The sequence below is a fragment of the Cnephaeus nilssonii genome (genome assembly GCF_951640355.1).
Source record: "Cnephaeus nilssonii genome assembly, chromosome: 10".
Taxonomy (NCBI): Eukaryota; Metazoa; Chordata; class Mammalia; order Chiroptera; family Vespertilionidae; genus Cnephaeus; species Cnephaeus nilssonii.
Window position 1 is genome coordinate 71,832,412 of NC_137081.1, and position 17,265 is coordinate 71,849,676.

The window sequence follows — 17,265 nt, forward strand, 5'->3', positions numbered from 1 at the left end:
CTATCCAGTCTATACCAATATAAGAATCCCTTTTATATGGCTTACTGGAGGCCCGGTGCATGAAATTCGTGCATGGGGAGTTGTCCCTCAGCCAGCCTGCAACCTCTCCAATCTGGGACCCCTCAAGGGATGTCCAACTGCCTGTTTCGGCCCGATCCCATCCCTAAATGGGCAGTCAGGCATCCCTCTCACAATCCAGGACTGCTGGCTCCCAACTGCTCACCTGCCTGCCTTCCTGATTGTCCCTAACTGCTTCTGCCTGCCAGCCTGATCACCCCCTAACCATTCCCCTGCCAGCCTGATTGATGCCTAACTGCTCCCCTGCCAGCCTGTTTGGCCCTAACTGCCCTCCCCTGCAGGACCGGTCACCCCCAACTTCCCTCCTTTGCTGGCCTGGTCACCCCTAACTGCGCTCCCCTGCAGGCTTGATCACCCCCAACTGCCCTCCCTTGCAGGCCTGGTCCCTCCCAACTGCCCTCCCCTGCTGACCATCTTGTGGTGGCATCTTGTGGCCATCTGGGGGCAGTCATCTTTGACCACATGGGGGCAGCCATCTTGTGTGTTGGAGTGATGGTCAATTTGCATATTATTATTTTATTAGATAGGATTAGATAGGATAGAGGCCTGGTGCACTGGTTGGGGGCAGCTGGTTTGCCCTGAAGGGTGTCCCAGATCAGGGTGGGGGTTCCCTTGGGGCATTGGGCGGCCTGGGTGAGGGACCTTCAGTGGTTTGTAGGCTGGCCACGCCCCCGGATGACCCAAGCGGAGGCCCTGGTATCTGGGATTTATTTATCTACTATAATTGAAACTTTGTAGCCTTGAGCAGAGGCCAAGACAGGCCAGGGCAGGCAGAAAGCTTGGCTTCCTCCATCACCAGGGCAACTCAAGCCTCCTGCTCTCTCCAGCTCTGTGGCTACTGCCATTTTTGTTGAGATTTATGTTCTATAATTGAAACTTTGTAGCCTAGAGTGGAGGCCAAGGCAGGGCAGAGTGGGTGGAAAGCTTGGCTTCCTCCATTGCCAAGGGCAACTCAAAGCCTCCTGCTCTCTCTGTGGCCACAGCCATCTTGGTTGTGTTAATTTGCATACTCGCTCATGATTGACTGGTGGGTGTGGCTGGTGGGTATAGCGGAGGTACGGTCAATTTGCCTATTACTCTTTTATTAGATATTATGCTATTCACAATCTTGGCCTAACTGTGAGCAATAAAGGGGAGTTATTTTATTCTAATGGAACTCACTATAAGGGTGGTTTCTTAATTTGGCCACAGGTTCCTTGACAGTGGGACCATCCTGCTGTTGTCTTCATGCTGTTCTTTCTTCCCTTGTCCAATCCTGCTTTGTAGTGTTGAAAATCATTGAGCATCCTGTGTGTTCTGAGACACTGAGGATGAACATCTGGTAACATCTTCACCCTGCTGCCTTTATTCTATGAGACTCATCTTGTCACTAATGATTCATGACTTTAGGTTGAATTTATTAGGTTTGACCATCCTTCACCCTGTATTCTAACTACTTTAGTTGGCATTGGAATGACATTAGGAATACCTTGATCAAGGATGCAGAGAATAAATGTGTAGATTAAAATGAGCCTGTTACTTAGTATATCTTATGCATAGCATTGAAAAGTAACATTTTTTAAATTTCTCTAAGCAGTATTCTTTTTAGTTTATTAAATAATTTGATTTATTTCTGTAGAATTTATCATTAGTAGAATCTTCTACATATTGCTTACCTGGAAAAGTATCACTGAGTCAAATTTCTGAATGCTCTATAGACATGTGGGTTCTTAATTATCAGCAGTTCAGATTTAGCAGTACAGAATGGAAAGATAATCAGACTTTTTGAGCATGAATAAATAAAATGAAAATCCTAAATTAAAAAATAAAGTGGAACTTTGCATTATATATGTCCTATTATAGTCAGGATATCATTATGATAAAATGTGTATATTTACATTGATAAAGGGAAAATATATATTTTTCTATGCTTGTTTTAGAAAACAAATATATTTTTCTGAATACTAAAGGTTTGTTCTATGAAGTTAGAAAATGATAAATGTGCTCCAACAGACTCTAAACAGTATATAATGGCTATTTTTTCCATTGTCTCTTAAGCTTATGAACATTATGATTTACATTGACATGCCCATGTCATTTGTTGATATAATTACTTTTAAATACCCCCAAATCAGGGAAAAAAGCAAGGAAACAAACAGTTAATTTGAATGATACTGAAACACATGAAAATAATTTTGTGATTTGGCTGAGAGGAATCTTTATATTCTATTCATCTATTTTTATGTCATTTCTAGAGTATGTCTGCAAAGTATTTTTTATTTAACTTTAGTTAGCTGTGATATATTACTCGATAGATGGATAGTATTTTGTTGTTAGAGAGCAGATATAAGATATGATGAAATTTCATAATTTTAGTTTTTAAACCACTAGGTGAAAAGACTGATAATAAAGGTCATTAGAAATTGCTAGGGTTCTGTGTTTAGTTCAAGCCATATTTTTCTTCCTTGAGATCCCATTAATCACATAGCAGATAGTGATCTGCAATTTCTGTTTCTTATTATCTCATGTGTTTTGTTTTTTATTTTTTTTGTGAAGTTCAGTTTCTTCTCTTTTAATCCGTCGACTTTTTAATAAAATGTGTTCACTAGTAGACCGCTTGAGAAATTTTCATGTGTCAAAACCCCATATTTTCACTGGTTGCCAAGTCCTAATGATGTTTTTACACATTGCCTACATGTCTAGTTATAATCACCTTTAAATAATTATTTCCATTCTTGATATAATGCTCCTGTGAATCTTTTCTCACTTTTGGTTATGCACATTAAATATGACCATGTAAAATTAATTACTACACTAGTTTCTGCTCAAAGTGATCAAGTTAATTGAGGGGCACAGAGCATACATTATTTTCCTTACTGATGGTTCCCAATGACTTCTCCTACCTTTGTCTCACAATAATTCAGTAATGTAATATTAAGCAGAAAATCCAAGCTAGCAGATTTAATAGAAATGACAGAGATTGTAACTTTCCTTCAAAGATGTTTAAATGCAATATCTTTCTAAGTGTGTCTATCTATACTAATTTTTTCCATTTTTAAATCAAATTACATATGGTGAGGATTCAGGGCAACTGGAACTTCTTGAAATTCCTGAAAATAACATATTGGTGAAAAGTCTTTGAAAAATTTCTAACAGTATCTATTCAGCCTGAACATATTTATATCTTAGACTCAACATGTCTATTTCTGCTACATACTCAATAGAAATGAATTCTTGTGTCCACCAAAAGACATATACAAGAATAGTTTTCAGAACTTTAGTTATAATGCCCTAAAACTGTAAATAAGCCAAATGGACATCATTAGTAAAATGGTAAACAAGTTGTACTATATTCATAAAAAATAAATTAAAAAGCATTAATAACTGGCATGCAAAATAATATGGATGAATTTCACAGACATGATATTGAGTTAAAAAGTTATGAATAGTGGTGTATGATTCTATTATATGCATTTGCATAAGCTAATCTATTAGACATCAGAATATGGTTACTCTCAGAAGAATACTGACTGGACCTTTATAAAATAACTAGAGGCCCAGTGCATGACATTCATGCACTGGGGGAGGGGGTGTCCCTCAGCCTGGCCTATGCCCTCTCGCATTCCGTGACCCTTTGGGGGAATGTCTGCTGCCAGCTTAGGCCCGATACCCATGTAGTCAGGCTTAAGCTGGCAGTCAGACATCCCTTTCACAGTCTGGAACCTCTCGCTCCTTACCGCCAGCCTGCAGCAGAGGCGGGAGAGGCTCCTGCCACCGCCGCTGCGCTCACCAGCCATGAGCCAGATGAGCAGCACACCCCCTGTGGGAGCGCACTGACCACCAGGAGACAGCTCCTATGCTGAGCATCTGCCCCCTGGTGGTCAATGCACATCATAGCAACCAGTTGTTCTGCCGTTTGGTCGATTTCCATATTAGCCTCTTATTATATAGGATTTTTACACACTGATGTATAACAGAAAAATTTACCAAATTGTTTTTTGAAAATATAATTATTCTTTGTCATTTTGTCTTCTTGTAGTGTCCTGAATTTAAAAGGCCCAGAGACATTGCAGTTGACTGGGTAGCAGGAAATATTTATTGGACTGATCATTCTAGAATGCACTGGTTCAGTTACTACACCACCCACTGGACCAGTCTGAGGTATTCTATTAACGTGGGGCAGCTGAATGGCCCCAACTGCACCAGACTTTTAACAAATATGGCTGGAGAACCCTATGCTATTGCTGTAAATCCTAAGAGAAGGTAAGCTAATGACTTGGTTACTTATATTTCATGATATGGGCATCCATTTTTAGATATTGTTCAGCTTGTGCTCTGTAGCTTTGTTTCTATAATGTGTTCAAAGATAATAGGTTCACAAGACTTCTGAAAATCCCTCTATTTTTCTTGTACAAAAGTACACTTATGTTATTTTTACACCAAATTGAGGAGCAAATATTTTTTTTTCTGAAAGGTTGCAAAATATACATTCTTTGTGTGTGTATTTTATGTTGCATTTCAGAATAATGAAACTAATGTGATAAGCACATTACCACTATAGTGAATCTAATAGTGAATTTTTGTAACATTAAATATAATGCTTTGTGTGTGTGTGCATGTGTGTGTGTGTGAGTGTTATTTTTATTTATTGTTGAAAGTATTACAGGTGTTTCACTTTCTCCCCCATTGAGTCCTTCCTCCCCAATCCCATGCCCTCCACAGGACTTCACTGTACTATTGTCTGTATCCATGGGTTATGCATATATGCATATAAGTTCTTTCGTTAATCTCTTCCCGTCCCCCCCTTCCCTATGAGATTCATCTGTCTGTCCCATGCTCCCATGTCTCTGGGTCTATTTTGTTTGGCAGTTTATTTTGTTTATTAGATTCCACATACAAGTGAAATCATGTGGTATTTGTCTTTCTTTGACTGGCTTACTTCGCTTAGCATAATCCTCTCCAGATACCTTCATGTTGTCTGAAAGGGTAAAAGGTCCTTTTTTATTGGACTGATCATTCTAGAATGCATTGTCTAGAATGCATAGTATTCCATTGTGTAAATATACCACAGCCTTTTTATACACTCATCTACAGATGGGCACTTGGGCTATTTTCAGATCTTAGCTATTGCAAATAGCACTGCTATGAATAGAATAGAATATTAAACATATTGAATATAGAGTATTTTCATGTTTTAGCTATTTGTGATAATAAAAGATTAAGACATATTATGTATAAACAAATTTGAACAATTTAATATAACCATTTAATTTCTTTTATTGGAATTTTTTCATTCTTTACTCTTTTTCTTTTTCAATTATAAGCAATGACCAAAAAGTAAGTAGGAAAATCGTAGGTAAAAATCCTGATCACCCAAAAAAGTGGATCATTGGATGCTGAGTCAAAAGAATCAAATGTTATTTACTTAGCAAAATTAGGCTGTGTGGTATCTTCTAAATGGAGAATGATATCCTTATAAGAAAGTACTTAAAAAAAATGAAGCATATTGATGCAGCATCAGTAATAAAATGAATATTTTTTCACAAGAGGATAGTTTTAAGTGTTAAAATACTTTTCTTCTAAAATGTTAATGAATTTTTCAAAATTGAACTTTTAATATCGAGAAATAAACAATAGTGCATATTATTAAGCACTGCCTCTCAAATTTTAGAGCACAGTTAAGACCATTTAAAATTTTGATTTCTGGAAGCTTCCTTTTCTATAGCTGTAGAGTTGGGTCCAGAAGTCTGCCTTTTCAGGGTCTCTGGGGTGTTTCTGATGCTCATGATCGGAAAAAATACCGTTTTACAGTAGAATTGGGTTATAATAGCACATCACCAGGCTAACCAACTTGACCTATGTTTTCAGGATGATGTATTGGACTGTTGTTGGGGACCACTCCCATATAGAAGAAGCAGCCATGGACGGCACTTTGAGAAGAATTTTAGTCCAAAAGAATTTACAGAGACCCACAGGTATGATGTATTTCTGACATAGCCTAAAATTGTATCAGAATTCTAAGCATATTAGTGTTACAAGTCTTTAGTTTTGTTGGCAATATAATCATTTTTACAAGCAAATAAAATAATTCATAGTATGACATTATGAAAGTCATTAACATTTCATGTTGTATTTTTCCAACTAAAAGTCAGGTTCTTATTATCCTGCAGTGATATTATGGGGATATTATTTGAAAATTGCCTTAAGTTTTAAGGCCGTTAGTAGGATTTCAGATGAATGAAATTTTGACAGTTTATAGCAATGTATCAGGATATTTTTACATATAAATGTTAATGATGTTGCAGTAGATGGTAGTATTATTAGAAGATGAGAAATTAAATGGACAAAGAACTGGGAAAACATAGATAATATTTGTGAAAGACAAGTTTGATGATGCCTTGCTTTCTTATTCTTAGCTTTCAATCTGGCTTTAATCTGTCTCCTAGCTATGTAGTCTACACTACAATGTCATCTACACAGCCATGTCATCTACATTACCACTCCACACTCTCCATATCCCCAGGACTGTACAGGACGTCAGTCTTTAGTGTGTGTGTGTGTGTGTGTGTGTGTGTGTGTGTGTGTGTGTGTATGCCCCTCCCTGTTCTTTCTCTCACTCCATTTTTCTCCCAGCCTTCCACCTAGACTTCCAACTTTTGTATATTAGCTATATCTTACCCATCTTGTAAGGTCTAACTTAAGCACTTCTTCCTCAATAAAACATTTCAAACTACTGGAGTCTTGGGGATTTTGTGTCACCTACTCCTACCTACTACACTCCCATCAAAAGGATAGAATGCACTTTCTATAGCACATATTATTTAACAGTTATGCTTTGTAATAGCTTTTGTAGTTGAAATTTTATATTTGACACTTATATTCTTATTAACTTTTAATGTGCCTTATGCCTTTTCCTCCAACTAGATTGTTTTTACTCTTTATGGGAATGAGCAGTCTTTGGGATTTAGTTCATTTATGTAAGAGTGTCTCCGTTCAGTGATTTAACAAGTACTAATTGAACACCCACCTGGTGCCAGAAATTGTTCCAGATGCTAAAGAAATAAGATCCTACCCTTGTGAAAAGAGTCTGATTCCCATGAAACATACCTTCCTGTATAGAAGAGAATAGATATTATGCTTCATATCAGATAGTTATAAGTGCTATATATAAAAAACACATACTAAGGATGGGTAGTTATGGAAATACCATTTTAGTTATTATTATCAGAGAAGATATATATAAAAAGGTAATATTTGAAAATATCACAATAAATCATAATGGCAAGTCACATGTATATGTGAGGAAAGAGCATTCTAAGCAGAGAGAACAGCAAGTTCTGAGTTAGGAATGAGCTTAGCATGTGTCAAAAAAGAGCAAATATGTTTGTATGCCTACAAGCATATGGAAGTGGTAGAGACGAGAGTTGCCAGGTGGCCAGGGGGCCAGAGGCAGATCATCTAGATCCTGGAACACATTGATAAGCCCTGGGTTCTGTTCTAGCTCTAAGGGGAGCCATTGGAGAGTATTGAGGAGGAGAGTGGCATATCTGCTCAAACACCATTTCATTGTTTACAGATCTTTGTACTTTTTTCTTAACTTATTATTTTTCACTAATTTTAGACTTATAAACAAGTTTCAAAATTACTTCAGAAGTTATCTGATGTTAAGATTTACATAATCACGATATATGTAATATTTTCATTTTACATGAAGCGGCAGCAGTTTATAGAAGGGCACGTAAGAGGGTGCTTTGAAGGGAGCTTGAGACAGCAATTCTTGCAAAGGTTACTTATGAAGAAACTGCAATTCAGGAGAAACCTGTAAAAGGTGGAGAAAGGGAAAGAGCCCAGGAAGACTGTGCCTCGGGTAAAGTCTAGTCTCAGCTTGAGCCACAGGGGATGTGCTTCAGAGTATAAATTCCATGACAGGCCAGGGGTCATCTTTTTATATTTCCCAGAGTCATTGCTTGGCCTTTGGGCCCTAACTTCCCAAGCAGGCTGCTGCAGGCAGCTGAACACAGCTCCCTGGCAGTCCTTAGCTGCTAAAGGCAGGAGAGGGGTAGCCTGCCTAGTAGTGGAAATTTGGGCTGGGTCCCAGTGTCTCCTACTGTGGGCTAAATGAAGTGCATGTACTGACCATCTTCCATGTGCTAACCATTCTGCTCAGCACTATGGGGAATTTAATGATGAACTTGGCACAGTCCCTTTTCTTGAGGAGTTTACATTTGAAAAGACATAAAACTGAGGCATGAACAGAAATAACTACAGTTTTGGCAAAATATTAGAATCGTTACATACCTGGTAATAGTATGGAAGTTCAGAATCAAGAAAGATTATCTCCAGTGATCAACAAACAAAAAGCAAAACAAGCAAACAAACAAAAATATGTGAAAGCTATCTCTGGAAATAGTGTTTAAAGAATGGATAGACATTCAAAAAGTGGGCAGATAATCCATCATGGTGTAAATGTTATAAATGTTTTCTTTGGACTCAGATACATATATTTATTTATTTAACTCTGGGGGATCACTTATCTTCTCTAATAAAATGGTAATATGCAAATTAACCATCACTCCGCTACATAAGTCACGCCCACCAGCCAAGCCACGCCCATCAGCCAATCAGGGCGAGTATGCAAATTAACCCAAACCAAGATGGCTACAGCCACAGAGAGCAAGGTTTCCCAGGTAACAGAGCAAGCCAAGCTTTCCATAGCCGTTGCAGGCCTAAGCCTCCACTCAAGCTACAAAGTTTCAATTATAGAAGGTAAACAAATTCAAACGGCAACAGAATGGAGCTTGAGAGAGCAGGCCAGGGTTGCCGGTGGCAACAGGGGAAGCAAAGCTTTAAAGCACACCCTGGCCAGGCCCACCCCCTTAAGGCTACAAAGTTTCAACTGTAGAAGGTGAATTAACTGCCACAGAGATGGCTGCCACCCCGGAGGGAACAGCAGGCTTGGCTCTGCTCCAGGCTACAAAGTTTCAATTGTAGAAGGAAAATAAATCCCAGATACCAGGGCCTCCGCTTAGGTTGCCAGGGGGCGTGGCCAGCCTGCAAACCACCACAGGCCCCAAGAGAACCCCACCCTGATCCGGGACACCCTTCAGGGCAAACCAGCTGGCCCCACCCGTGCACCAGGCCTCTATCTTATCTAATAAAAGAGTAATATACAGATTGATCATCACTGCAACACACAATATAGCTGCCCCCATGTGGTCAAAGATCCTGCCCCCATGTGGACACAAGATGGCCACTACAAGATGGCCAACAGGGGAGGGCAGTTGGGAGGCACCCGGCCTGCAAGGGAGGGCAGTTGAGAGGGACCAGGCTTGCAAGGGAGGGCAATTGGAGGTTATCAACCCTGCAGGAGAGGGCAGTTAGGGGTGACCAGGCTGGCAGAGGAGGGAAGTTGGGGGCAAACAGGCTGGCAGGGGAGCAGTTAAGCATCAACCAGGCTGGCAGCGGAGTGGTTAGGGGGTGATCAGGCTGGCAGGCAGAAGTGGTTAGGGGCAATCAGGAAGGCAGGCAGGCAAGCAGTTGGGAGCCAGCAGTCCTGGATTGTGAGAGGGATGTCCGACTGCCCGTTTACGCCCGATCCTGGTGGGCCTAAATGGGCAGTCGGATATCCCTCCAGGAGTCCCAGATTGGAGAGGGTACAGGCTGGGTTGAGGGACAACCCCCCGCCGTGCACGAATTTCGTACACCGGGCTTCTAGTTAGCTATAAGATCTCAGAAATGAACTTATTATCTTCAGAGTTTGATTTTATCATTAAAAAACCAAGGGCTAATAATAATTAACTTAAAATATTGCTGATTGTGTTAAATGGCATAGCACTCTGAGCCAGGGGCTGCAATGTGGAACGCATGGCATGCTTCATGATGGCAGGAGTCTGGGTGCACCTGGAAGGGGGCAGGTTAGGTGAAGTAACATGAGCTGAGAATAGAGGACTTTAACTGCTAAGGTGTTTAGACATGATTTATTTAGTCAGTAATGAACCTCTGTACAGTTCTGATTCCAAGAGTGAAGTGAATAATATAGGGTATGCTGCGATGGTAGCACTGTGCCAGTGGAATGAATAGATACAGAAACTAAAAGGCCAGTTAACAGTCCATCGAACTGTCTCCCTGAGAGTGGAGAAGAGCACAACTAGAACAGTAACAGTGAATACACACAAGAGGATGTGTGTAGGAGACAAAGTACAATTAGAGTAGTAGAATTTATTGAATGCATATGAGAATAGAGGGATAGGAAATATCTCCAATAGATTAGAGTTAGTCATACCAGTATCTTCATTCATCTCTCCTTTCATTCAAAAAAATATTGTCGCTCGCTATATGCCAGGCACTGCTAGTCATCTGAAATATGGGCCCCTGCACTCTTGGACATTATAGTCTAATGTGGGGTGACTCTAAACACAAACCAAAAATGTGTGTGTGAGTGCACACATGCACGTGTGTGTAAATGGCTCTTATGGAGAAGAGTGGGGTGCTGCAGAGGTATCCCTTTGATTATAATGGGGAGGAGAGGCTTTTTGAGGATGGTTGATTGTTAAGAATAATTGCTAGGTGATGTGAAAGGATGGGTGTAAAATGTTGTCACAACACAAAGTAAAGAACAGGTCAGACAGTCCTGAGGTAGAAAATGGAATTGAAAGAAAGCCAAAGAGCATAGTAAACAAATTGGAAAGTAGCATGAGATAAGACTTGGGGAGGTGCGTAGGGGCCAGCCCATGCAGGGTCTTAGAGACCATGGAAAGTACCACTGAGTTATGTTAAGCAGGTGACAAGACCTGTTCAGACATCCCTAAGGCCATGCCAAGACAATAGTTGGTGTAAGGCTCTCTACTCCTTTTCTAGTGGGCATATATGAGTTTTCTTCTCAGTAACTCTACTCTGCCCCACATACAGGAGTAGACTCTTAGAATCATTTTATTTATTATGTCAACTTATAGTTATTGTGTGCCTAACCTATGTCAGGCATAATTCTAGTCACTTAGAATATAGGAATGAATACACAGTTGTCACTCCCTGTCCTCCTAGTACTTGTAGTAGAGGGCAAGGGTTGAGATGCCAGCAGTAAAAATATAATATTTAAAGAGTAAATTATAAAGTAAATTATGAGATATTTAGTGCTATGAAGAAAAGAATGAAAGTAAAGTAGTAAGAAGGTCAAGAATGGAGGGCTTACATTTGACCCAGTGATCCCACTTCTAGGAATATATCCCAAGAAACTAGAAACACCAATCAGAAAGGATATATACACCCCTATGTTCATAGCAGTACAATTTACAATAGCAAAGATTTGGAAACAGTCTATTTGCCCATCAGCAGATGAGTGGATTAGAAAACTGTGGTACATCTGCACAATGGAATACTACGCTGCTGTAAAAAGGAAGGAGCTCCTACCATTTGCAACAGCCTGGATGGAGCTGAGAACATTATGCTAAGTGAAATAAGTCAGTCAGAGAAAGATAAATATCACATAATCTCACTAATTTATGGAATATAATGAACAACATAAACTGATGAACAAAAACAGATCCAGAGACAGAGAAGCATCGATCAGATGCTCAAACCTCAGAAGGAAGGTAGGGGAGGGTGGGGATTAGGGGTAGGGGTCAACCAAAGGACTTGTATGCATGCATATAAGCATAACCAATGGACATAGACACCAGGGGGGTGAGGGCATGAACGGGAGTGGGGTGGGGAGTAATGGGGGGAAAAGGACACATATGTAATACCTTAATCAATAAAAAAAAGAAAGAAAGAGAAAGAATGGGGGCTCAGTGTGCAGTATAACATTTTTATGTCACTAGAGTGGCATTTGAGCCCAGATCGTGTGGTGCTGTCATTCAGCCACAGGCAGATGGCGCAGGTGTGGGCAGTCTCCTTGGGGTCAATCTCCTTCTGATTGGCCCAAGCTGAGTCAATCAGAAGGAGACATCTCACACATAACTGAAAATTTTAGTTCTGGTGCTAAAGCAGAAGTAGACATTTAGTTTGGAGAATTACCACCAGAAAGCTGATATTTAAAGTTGTTAAGATGGACAAGGGAGGGGAAAATAAACAGACTTCTTAGGGTAGAATTGTGTGAGATGCTTGTAATTGGAAAGTAAAGATCAAGATTAAGCTCTGCAAAGGGGTGTGAGCAATGGGAGCCAGGAAACAGGAGTCAGCGTCACCACAACCAAAGGAAGAGTTTCAATAGGAAGATGATACAGACCATTGGACATAGCATAGCGCCTCACGTAGGAAATATGAAGTCGTAGAGAGAGCACAGCCTTCCATTTATATGGGAGTTAAATGGAGCAACCTGCAAAAACTTTTGAACATAAATGTTCTCATCTTTAATAAGTGTGTTGATAATATTTACCTTACCTGTAATTAGTGTGCTTAAAAATAATTATGTGTTGAATGAATGAAGAGATGAATACCTACCATTTTAACCTATGGTATGGTTGTAAGGCCTCTTTTAAAAAATGATCCACCTTTTTTTTATTATTGGGAACTATACTAAAGACAAGAAGCAGTCTCTATCTTCTGTTTCAATCAGTTGTGCGGTGTCTGAGTCGTATGCTCCATGAGAATAGGAAAGTGATCTGTTCTGTTCAATGCTCCAAGTCCAGTACTTGGCAAACTATGTTGTCAGGGAGCTGCCTTCTGAATATAAATGTTGTTCATGAATGTTATGTCAGATAAGAACACTTTCCAGTTTTCCCTCCAGTGGAAGGGCATGTAAAATTACATAAATTTAAGTACCATATTATTTGTTTTATAGAAGAGCTTATTTATGTTACCTGTAGCTCCCCCCAAATTGTGGCTACTTTGGAGAGAATAAAGAATTACACACTGGTCCTTGGACTAGTCTTAAATTATTTGATTTATTCAGCAAATTGCTTTGTCCTTGGCCAACCAATGGTGTCTAAATAAAATGGATAAAACTTAAGGACTATTTTGCAATTCTTAGATGCATTTATTTTACTAACATTCATAAATAAATATGGGTATGCATATATGTATATATATGTGCATATATGTGCATATATATGGAAAACAAGTTTAATGTAGTTTAGAAACTAAGATTCTAAGTAGGCAACTTTTCTTTAAAAATGTTAACAATTTTTAAAAATAAATTTGACATAGTGGTAAGTATCTAATTGTTCGGACCTCTTATCACTGCTTAAATCAAGAATATTGTAGTTCACATTTGCTGGTTATTACTACCTTATAAATCTTGGCTTTTCTTTAACATAGAATGTATATAATCTTATTCTCTATTTCTGAAAACACAGTAATTTTCATGTACTGCTCTCAAAATCTTCTCTGTGAACTATTACATTGGTACTATGGTAATTTCTCATATGATTTTTTCTTTTTTAATTTAATTTATTTTTTTCTATTGCCATTTATCCCCTCTATGCCCTCTTCCACTTCCACATTCCCATTTCCTCACCATCACCACACTGTTGTCCATGTCCATGAGTTCTCACTCTTTTTTGTTCAATCCCTCCATTTCCTTTCCCCCAACACTGCTTCCCTACCAGAGCCGTCTGCCTGCTCTCTTTCTATGAGTCTGTATTTTGCTAGGAAGTTCAGCTAGTTTATTAAATTCCACACATGAGTAAAATCATATGGTGCTTGTCTTTCTCATAAGATTTTTTTTTCCTTTTTATTTAAGACCTTAGTAAAAATAGGGAAACTAGTGAGAGGATAACCTTGGAAAATTTCAGAGTTCAACCAAAGTGAAACTCAAAAATTGTTAAAATGCAATAGTTATCTTCGTATCCTGGGAGATGTTAGGCAAATGACTACATGATTGGGGTCTTTATTGTGTATTCCTAAAACTTAGTGAGCCTGTGCCTTTGTCTTCTATAAGCCCTCCAAACTGTGATTCCATCATGTTTTTTTAGAACAAGTGTAGCATTTTATTTTAAATTTTCTGTACTTACCCTGACTTGGTTCTACATGTGCATCATATTTAGTTTAGATAAGAATGATTTTCTTTGAAGTTGACTTCCCCCGCTGCTTCATTATTGGTTCTTTAAGACAAAAAAGAGATGTGCTATTTTAAAGATAAATGGACTAGGTTTTTGTTGTGTTTTTTTCCCCCCATAGAAACTTGACTCTCATCTCCATAATGAGAAAAGTTAATTGATTTCTTTATTAACTTTTAAATTTAAAGACTATGTCTTTGATTAAAGGGCTTAAGGAAAAACCAAAATCATTGATTTATAGAATTTTTGGAATATAAATCCTGGGCATCTAAATACTTTGTTATATAATTTTTATCTAGATGTATCTCCATTGGATTATATAGTACGTGACCAGAGCAGATAAAGATGGTACATTTTAGACAAGCCTAGACTAATAGTGCAATATATGACACTTTCGAGAACTTTTTACTACTGATGAATCTAAAAAAACAATATTGGTAATTGGATTACACGCCATTATTATCTTTTCTACAATTAGAATATTTTATATGTTTAAATATAAAGACGTATTTTGTTGGGCAGAGCTTTTATTTTAATCTCCTTCATTATTGTATTACATAGGTAGAAGAGAAAGAAAAGTGTTTCTATGCCTTCTTAGACAACTTTGAAGTATAATGGCAGCAGCAGGAAACTGGATCTTTTTATGGTTCATATTCCTCATAATTATACATGCAAAAGCAAAAACATAGTTCCCAACATGACTTCAAACAGAAAATTAATCATCAGACAGAAACTAGTAAAATGTGGACCATTAGTAACTTCATTGTTTTATATGAAGTTATTTCTAGAGGTTGATTGGACATACACCATCCTTATGTCCTGCTTAAGGAGCAATATTTATGTTTAGTTTGATTACATTTGGGCTCAACCTACCTACTTAATTGAAGAATTATTCCCAAGTGATGTTCACCATGATTTTTTATTTACTCTGATTGTTAAATGTTGGGTCATCTACACAGGAATACAATTAGCACAAATTCAGAAATACCTTTCATTTGTTGCCTTGCCTTTGAGGTGTACCTCAATTGCTTATTGACTATTCTGATTGGAAAAGCTCTTTAACATTCAGATGCCAACGGTATTTTGCTTGCACTGTACTGTCAGAGTATGCACTTCCTCTTAGCTAAAGACTAGCTATATCACAAAAATTAAATATCTACAGCAGTGAAAATTTATTATAGAATGCAGGAATTATAGATCTTTCTCTTCTATATTGAAGGAACATTACTTAAGATATTCTATGTGTTGATGATATTTTTGCAAGATAATGGCCAGCTTTAATGACAATTATAAAGTTTTTAAAATTAAATTAAATGAATAGAAAAACATTTTTACCACATTTTTTTTTAGTGCATTGTTATTCACTAACAGATACTGATGATAAAAATGAAGACAAGCCATCTCAGAGTAAGGTGATGATTAAAGAAAAATAATTACAGAGATAAATTTAAGCACAACTAGAACCTTAAGGAATTTACTATCCATTCTTCTCCAGTTAAGCATCAATCTTTAGTCGATTTAAATATCTGCATACACACAGATGTCTCACACCACTATAGACCAGCTCCAAATGGGTGAAAATATCTTACAATTAAGCCCATCAAACTTTTACGTACTGAGAAATTTACCTCAAGAGATTCAAAATATAACTAATTATATTGAATTATTTTTAAATTTGGATAAGCTATTTAAATTTATACACACACACACACACATATACACACTCGTAAGGTAAGAACTAAATATTATGGAAAAGTCTTTTAGAAAATAGCCTTAACAGTCCAGCTAGCATGACTCAGTGGTTGAGCATTGCCCTATGAACCAGGAGGTCACTCTTTGATTCCCGGTCAGGGCATATGCCGGGTTTCAGGCTTGATCCCCAGTGTGGAGAGTGCAGGAGGCAGCCAATCAATGACTTCCTCTCATCATTGATATTTCTATCTCTCTCTCCCTCTCCCTTCCTCATTCAAGTCAATAAAAATATTTTAAAATATTAGTCATAACAAAGCAGTTAAGTGTGGAAAGGAAGAATACTTAGGGTAGCTTTTCCTATGTGAAATAAGAGTTTTGCTCCAGCTTATTAAATAAATTCCATGTAATCTATGCACATGTACAATGATATAGACTATGTAATTTCTGTGATGCTTGAAGAGAAACATTAATAATAATTATACACTAAGAAGCAAAATCGTAATTTAAATAATAGAAAATTATCTGTTATTTGTCTGTGTGTGTTGATTTTGCAGGGCTGGCTGTGGATCATTTCAGTGAACGGATATACTGGGCTGACCTTGAGCTCTCCCTCATTGGTAGCGTTCTCTATGATGGCTCGGATTCCGTGGTCTCTGTCAGCAGCAGACAAGGTTTGTGAAGAGCTTTCATTACTTCTTTTAATTATTTTGAGAGAATTAAATAATGGTATGTAAATAGAAGTATGAAAGCTTTATATTTTTGATTTCCTCAAATTCTTTCTTCTTTCAACTTGTAGCTCTTACTATTGATTATAATTTTCATTCTTGCTAGAATAACAGAGATGCCAAACCACAAAAACTTCTTAACTCTAGGACAAAATTGGTCCATCACTACCTAGATTCAGAAAATAATAATTTAGTTGCTTCTGAGGACATCCCATTCTAAGCAGAACATTTCAAGTAGTAAAGATTAGCAACTGTGAAAACTCATTTTTATTTCAAATTGCAGTGATAGCAAGCAGAAAAGACGTTACTGCATATAACAAAATATGATGATAAAATTATTATTATTATATTAGAGGCCCAGTGCATGAAATTTGTGCATGGGGGGGTGTCCCTCAGCCCAGCCTGCACCCTCTCCAATCTGGGACCCCTCGAGGGATGTCCGACTGCCCGTTTAGGCCCGATCCAGGTAGGGCAGTCGGACATCCCTTTCACAATCCAGGGCTGCTGGCTCCCAACTGCTCACCTGTCTGCCTTCCTGATTGCCCCTAACCACTTCTGCCCGCCAGCCTGATCACCCCCTAACCACTCCCCTGCCATCCTGATTGATGCCTAACTGCTCCCTTGCCAGCCTGTTTGCCCCTAACTGCCCTCCCCTGCAGGCCTGGTCACCCCTAACTGCCCTCCTCTGCAGGCCTGGTCACCCCTAACTGCCCTTCCCTGCAGGCCTGGTCACTCCCAACTTCCCTCCTCTGCTGGCCTGGTCACCCCTAACTCCCCTCCCTGGCAGGCTTGATTGC

The 17,265-nt window shown here is 38.6% G+C and overlaps 1 protein-coding gene across 1 annotated transcript in view; it reads left to right on the forward strand.

Annotated features, from left to right (window-relative positions):
• The window catches only part of LRP1B (LDL receptor related protein 1B), a 1,721,287-nt gene that overhangs the window by 1,610,727 nt on the left and 93,295 nt on the right, over window positions 1–17,265 (forward strand). Inside the window, exons 78-80 of the mRNA XM_079782447.1 lie at window positions 4,097–4,320; window positions 5,926–6,032; window positions 16,298–16,414. Of these exons, the coding sequence (XP_079638573.1) occupies window positions 4,097–4,320; window positions 5,926–6,032; window positions 16,298–16,414 (448 nt within the window). The remainder of the gene's footprint in view (window positions 1–4,096; window positions 4,321–5,925; window positions 6,033–16,297; window positions 16,415–17,265) is intronic.